Source organism: Corvus brachyrhynchos, unplaced genomic scaffold (genome assembly GCF_000691975.1).
Source record: "Corvus brachyrhynchos isolate BGI_N302 unplaced genomic scaffold, ASM69197v1 scaffold94, whole genome shotgun sequence".
In the NCBI taxonomy this organism is placed as follows: Eukaryota; Metazoa; Chordata; class Aves; order Passeriformes; family Corvidae; genus Corvus; species Corvus brachyrhynchos.
Genome location: NW_008238330.1, coordinates 6,599,808 through 6,606,909, shown reverse-complemented (window position 1 = coordinate 6,606,909; position 7,102 = coordinate 6,599,808). Strand labels below are relative to the sequence as shown.

Sequence of the window (7,102 nt, the reverse complement as noted above, 5' to 3'; positions counted from 1 at the left end):
TCTTTAGTTTTGCATTTTTCAACCATAATAGTTATTTTTGATTTTGAGAAATTAAATTGTGCACCATTTCACATACTTTCTTTCTGTTTTCCAGAAAAATACAAGAAATCAGAAAGGTCTTCCACTGCTATCAGGTCCCTGGTCTACTTATGGCTGATGCAGAAAAAGCCAATACACACATACAGAGCCTTCAAGTTACAGTGGCTGCTATGCTGCCAGGCTAAGAACAGCTCTGCAGAAGAGCTGCGAAGATGTTCACTCATCATCTAGCAATCCTAGAGTGAATCCAGGCAGAGAGGCAGGAGGAACACTAGGGCATGTGCAGGAAATCTAACATGCAAAGGGCATAGATTGAATACACTGTAGTACCAGTATGCATGTGGACTATAGAGCCACAGAAGAGCTCACAAAAGGTTATAAATTAAGGTGATCAAGGCTTCCACTGTGTTTACAAGCAGGTAGTCATCAGAGCTACGCAGGCACTGGCTTCTGAGCATGTACCAGGGCACATAAAAAGACTGACTAGCAGGGAAAACACATCTCTGCTTTTGTCACAAGTCTCAGCAGGGTGTACAAATGTCTTCCATTACTTTGTAAAACAGTGTTAGTAATTTGGAAATAGGTCACTTCAGACATTAACAGTTCATGACAAAGAGCAGACCTGAAATCAAGTGGTATGCACAAAATGGAGTGAAATAGTTTAAAAGTTACTCAGAAAAATTGTGCAGTCATTCATCATCAATCCATTGTGGTTTATCCATTGCATATTTTCATTATACTTTTCATATACATTATACAAAACTTGAATCATTTTGGTTCAGGGAAAAACCCCATAAACTCCTAAACCCTTCTCTCTGGGTGCCTTTTATAATGACCATGAAAGCTATGCTGGTCTGCATAAGCTAAGTATGTCATCATTAAAATAATTTAAAATGTTATAGAACTACACTCTTTGACTTAAAGAAGGATATTCTTTTTTATTTTTCAGCATTTTGAAATACCAAATCCCTTTACATTAACTATTTTGTGATATCTAAAGCATACATATAACTCATTCCAACAGAGCAGTTAAATAGGCTGTGTCAGCCTTTTAACCTTCGGTACATGAGCATTACCTCATTCTAGTGTTTCTCTTCAAGACTTTTTTGGGGTTTTTTTGTAATATGTAAAAAAGTGACTGTTCACGAAGAAAGTGGTCTGCATAAAATAGTTTGCAGTTTGTGAAGGAAACCCCCAAAAACCTAGCCTAACCTTTGGGTCTTTAACTTCCACATGGAGGTTGGGTTAAATATCTCATCTTTTGTAGTTCTTTCCAATTTTGTATGTCTATGAAGGTTTCAAAAGTTGTTTTCCTTCTTCATGCAGGAAAATAAAGATTATTCAAGAGCACTCCTCTACTTCCAAGCAGGCCAATGCAGAGCTTGTACTACTTCCAAAGTTAGGGTTTTCCAGTAAAAAATGTAGGAAGCGATTTTTGTTGGCCATATAAATGCATTATTTCCCATCTGAATACAAAATCTGTCTTGCCACCTAGTTGATCTAATCAAAGCTGTTAGGACATAGCACAATCTCAGCACTGAAAACTGCTGCAGCTCTGTGGAAACGTTGCCTCATTCCCACTACTGCAGAATGAACATCCTTCAACTTGGGAAGATTTAACTGTGAGGAAGAACATCTGTTCTAGCACCTCTAAGAGTTTGTTTTCCCTACCTTTTTCTTCATATTATTTTCATGAAATGAAAGGAACTTTTCTTTAGGGGCTTTGCAAGTCATGCTTTGGTGAGCAGTACCAGAAAGCTTAAGAAAAGGAACAAGTCACTGAAATTAGATCTACTTAAGATGTGGTAGATATACATAACAGCGCATAGTATGCCTTGGCAGGCTTTCAAAATAAGTTGGATGCAATGACAATTTATAGTTCTGTAACAACGTGCATATGTGAAATTCACTTTTCATCAAATTTGTGCAGTTTAGAGACACTGGCATTTGATTTGTGAATATTCTCAAGCCTGTACCTCCACAAAGAAATACCCACCAGTTGCGATGCCTTTAAGAGTTAATACATGAAAATAGCCCCACTGTACTCGGGACCAATTGTGCTTTCTATGTGTATAAATAGACGTCGCCTTTATCTTCTGGGACTTTTTGGGGGCTGCAAATGTGCATCTTTAAAATGATAACTTTGTTCTGCACCAGTGTGATGACAGACCTGCACTGATAGCGTATGAGTATGGGCAGTCACCACTATTTGGCTTTCAAGACCCTCTTTTGTTCATCAGGACACCCACTAAAAGCTTCCTCTTTTAGTCTCCATTTTCTCACAATTTGCAAGTAACAGAGAGTGAAAGCAGATTACTAATTATCTGCCAAGACTAATTTTCTCACATGTTAAAAGGATAAGGTTGACTCTCCCTAGGCTAAAGGAAACGGAGGAGAAACAGGGCAGGAAATGGTGACGCTTCCTCCCACCCCTTCACTCCCCAGCTCCGTCCCCATTTCCCTCTCAGCATGCCTGTAGCTCAGCTCCCTGTGCCATGTCTACCCCAGACTGATAAAATAGGGTGATGGAGGGAAAATGACCCTTGGAGATCAAGAAGAGATGGGGCTGGGGCTGGGCAGAGGGTGGGGAAGGCTGTTAGAGCCGTTGAGGGATGGCAGCTGGGCGGCCACAGAGCGTCCCCAGGTGAGCGGCTACTCCAGGACAGGTGCAGGTGGGCTGGGGGTGCCTTTCTGCTCCTGAGTGGGCCCCCCTCAGGGCTGAGTGGCACCCAAACCATTGTGCTGTGGTGTGCTTAGTGTGCAGGGTGTGTGTCAAACCATGGGGTGCACGAGTGTCTGGGAGCTCTTCCTGGTTACGGCATCTGGTGTAGAGCACTGTCAGCCCTGAACTGGCCTGTGTGTCTGTGCATTTGTTCACTTACACAGGTTTCTCTGTGTATGTGTGTGTGTGTGTGGGCAGATGATCCATCAGAGTGCCACCTAGGAACACACAAGGATCCACTTTAACACACAAGAGCTTATGCTCAGGGAGTTAGTTGTGTCAAGGTTAGAGAAGCATGTTGCCCATATCATAGATAAAGGAGAAAACGTTTGTCTGTTCAGGTGTTATCTGCTTTACTGAGAGAATGCTATGCGAAAATTTTATTTAAAAGTAGAGATGTTACATGTAGCTTCACATGTCTGTCACATACAGCTGCTATGCCAGACTAATGTGCACATTTGTATATTTGCACACAGTGGCACATGGCTACTCTGCAGAGCTCTGCTTTGCCATCTGAGTGCGTATGACTGAGTATTTTTAGTTGGGAAGCATATGTAGAACGATCGGGACGTATAGACCATGGTCATGTATTGGTTTTATGTTTTGCAGAACCAGTCTTGCAAAGAATTGATTGTTTTTGCTCAGTGACAGAAGGTAACAATGAAAGATAGGTTCTTTTGCTGAAGATTTCCTACTAATATGGCGTATTTCCATCTGCTGGTTGCCTCTGGTGTCAGTAGTCAGCATCATCTCCTTAGTCTTTAAAGGATAGGAATGAATGCCATGCTTTGTATCATTACCTGGTTTACAGGATTTGAAGAAAACCTGCATTTAAAATTCTAACCCTTAACAACACTTTTAGATGAAATGTGAAACAAGCATGATGGTAAGAGCTCTCATATTGGCTTCTATGCCTCAATCTGTGATCTGAAGGGAGCACCTTTGGTGAGTATATCAGGATAGTTCAAATCCTGGTACATATTTGCCTGATTGACTTGTCAAATAACAGTGCCAGAGGAGGTCACATTCATGGGTGCACTTTCATTTTCCTCAAGACAAAGACCACCATCTTAACCAAGAGCTCTAGAAACTCGAGCCACTCATGCTGAAGTCAAACTTCATCCACATATGTATCTTAACTGAGACTGTTGTTCTGCCTAGTTCACAGTTAATTGTCGGCTACTAATAAATAAATAAATAAATAAATAAATAAATAAAGGACATCATTTATTAACAACAGAATGATGAATGTATCAGGATTCAGTTGGGGAGTTTAGTTATAGGGCACAAGTATGTCATGGTTTTTTATGTATCCCAGCAGACAGGAAGACTGATTTGATGTTATCAGAGTTGAAGCTCTTTAATCAATACTTTTCTGAAATGGTCCAGTGTTATGGCAGCTGTCATCCCATCAAAGTCCCTGTGGCTATTCTGAGCAGAGTAATTATAAGCTCGTAAAATTGTTGAGGCCAAAAGTTTTGAACACCCTAACAAACTATATTTTCTTCTGTTTCTTGTGCCATGTGGGTTTTGCAAACAAGTTGTATATTGCTCCACAAAATTCTGAAGTGGAGTATTAACTATCATTGTTGTAAGGGCTTCAGTTGAGTTAATTACTAAGGGAATCAGAAGGCAGTGATATTTTGAGAACTATACAAATCAGTTCTGTATGTCACATGGTCTTTTAAAAAACTTTAAAAGTGCTTTGGATTTTAATATTTTTCCTATAATCTCAGGGAAATGGCAGGCAAGAAGAAAGAAATCCAGCTCCAGGTATAAATCCTAATTACTGGAACAACTTTATTGGGAAAATAGATGTTTTTTCTGCCTTTTTAAAATGTTAAAATGCTAATTCATTTTTGTTTCAGACTGTAATAACCAATCAAAACCAGTGGGATGAAATGCTGCAGAAGAACGGTATAGTAGGTACTAACAGCTGATATTTTCTGTTTAATCTCTCATGGAGATATGTACAGGTTTCCATATTTATATATCATCTTTAATAGATACTTTAGAAGACTAGTACCATATCTTTTAAAGAAAGGCTATATATTTATATATATTTATAAATGTTTATCACAGAGTCACTGAATCATAGAATTGTTTAGGTTGTAAAAGAATTTTAAGATCATATATTAAGATTATGAATATGCAGTATCTTATAAATACTCATCAAAATCATACTTATCTAATTTTTAATATACTGCTATACACCAATGTTTAGAAAACACCTTTCGAATATGGCATTCTCCATGGTAAGGGGTTGGACACTTCTGTGTGTAAAATCTTCCCCAATTAATACTGCAGCATTCTAGAGAGTACATGTTCTATGATGTGCATTATTCCCAATTTTCAGTTCACTTAATCCAGTAACCATGTCTCCTAAGTCTCCGAGGAATTGTATTTTGGTAAAAGGAACAAATCTGTAGCAGGATCATATCTGCAGCGGGATAGTAATGGGCAAAGGCTCAGGGAGGCAAAAATCACAGGGGGAAAAGAAGAAGAGAAAATAAAAGGAAAAGGAATATAAGAGAAAAGTTCCTATTGAATTAATCATCTCAAATAGTATTCTGAAGTAGGTTTTCAATGTCAAAAGTAATTTAAATAAAAGAGTATGTATCCACTAATATATCCACTGAATCCATTGACATATTCATGATACGTTAATTGACTAGAAGAGGACTGAAGGATCCATGTGAATGCCTTTCCAGTGCTGTTTCAACCCAAACATAAATGTCTCATTTTATAAGTTCCACAAGTCAGCTGTTTGTAATCCCAAACTATTACATTTTAGTAATAGATGTGTATCAAGCTTGGTGTGGTCCTTGCAAAGCTGTGCTGAACTTATTCAGAAAATTGAGGAACGAGTTTAGTGAAGACAATGTGCTACATTTTGCCGTGGTAAGGACATAAATCCTGTGTGGGACTTTATTTACATTTTGGTTTAAATAGATCTTCTGATCTGCGTATGTAGAGCTTTCATTTTACTGTCCTGATACTGAGTTGACATAATTTTGGCCTGGTTGCTTTTCCTGCATATGTCCTCAGAAGACTTTGTTTAGAAGCAGATTAGAACTGGTAATAAATATGTAAGAAGCTATATTTAAAAAAAAGATCTGATACCCCACAACTTTTGTTTTCCTTGATGAGATTGCAGAAATATTTAAAAGCCCGACTATACGACTTTTAGTTTTAAGTCTCTGCATTATGGGCCGTTGCATTTAAAATTCTTACATCCCTGAAAAACTGTAGCATCTTTTTTGCAAATTCTACCTGGTATTTCATTTTCAACAGAACAAAAAGGGAGAAATTAAAAAAACTATCACAGAACTGTAGTAGTAAAAATATTTGTTTACACTAGCGGTACATATATACAAATGTATTATATCTCATATTTAAAGTAGATAAATTTGTTTCACAGACTCAGTTTCTCCAAGATGTTGACCAAGTCCATCCATTTTCACTTTAGTGAAAACTTTAAATTCCTTGATGAAATGCCTTTTCAGAAAAAACAGGAATTTTTTACACATGAAAAAGGCAGGGAGTTATGTTCCGACGTTATCTCACGTGCATTCATACAGTTGAACACGGTTCACAAAGAACTTAATACACGGGATAATCTCTTCCATCAAGACTACATGGGCTACTTTTTCATTTACATATGTTATTATGGCCTACATGAGAAAATAGTATCAAGAGAAGATATTTTTCCATGATGAATTGCTGTAATACGAAGGGAAGACAATCCCATGTTATCCAAACAGTTCTTTCTTCATCACTATAAGGACTGTTAGTTGTATTTAGGACTGCAGTTTGAGTTTTCAACAGCAAAATATGTAATAGTGGGGTTTTCTTGTGGGTAAAAAGGTTTCCTTATATATATGCATATGCATACACACTCATGTAACCAAATAATCTTTTTTGTCTGAATTCAGGCAGAGGCTGACAGCATTGAAAGTCTGAAACCATTTAGGAACAGCTGTGAACCTGTGTTTCTTTTTAGTGTTGTAAGTACATCACAGCAGTTTCTTTTAATGTGCTGCCTACATTTGCCTTAACATTTCAATAGATTATAAAATAGCTATGAGGCTGTGTAAATCCTATCTTTACGTTTTAGAGTACGTAGGATGGTACTATCAGATGTTGTTTGCTTGAGCTGCTTCCCATGCCTGAGTCTGGTGGTTCTTGAGCACATTTTTGTTGTGGCTGTTGCACATACAGCCACAGAAGAATTGTGGTAGTCACTATTTTGGTAGTTACTGAGAAACCCAGGTAAGTTTTCCAGGTTTGCCTTACATGAAGTGCCTACATGTGGTTACACTGAAATTATTATTTTATTCA

General features: G+C 37.9%; 1 protein-coding gene across 1 annotated transcript in view; it reads left to right on the top strand.

Moving 5' to 3' along the window:
- Positions 1 to 4,437: 4,437 nt before the first annotated feature.
- NME8 (NME/NM23 family member 8) overlaps positions 4,438 to 7,102 on the top strand; it is an 18,068-nt gene continuing 15,403 nt past the window's right edge. The window contains exons 1-4 of the mRNA XM_017734434.1: positions 4,438 to 4,534; positions 4,630 to 4,687; positions 5,556 to 5,662; positions 6,697 to 6,768. Coding sequence (XP_017589923.1) covers positions 4,502 to 4,534; positions 4,630 to 4,687; positions 5,556 to 5,662; positions 6,697 to 6,768 — 270 coding nt within the window. The 5' untranslated portion in view covers positions 4,438 to 4,501. The remainder of the gene's footprint in view (positions 4,535 to 4,629; positions 4,688 to 5,555; positions 5,663 to 6,696; positions 6,769 to 7,102) is intronic.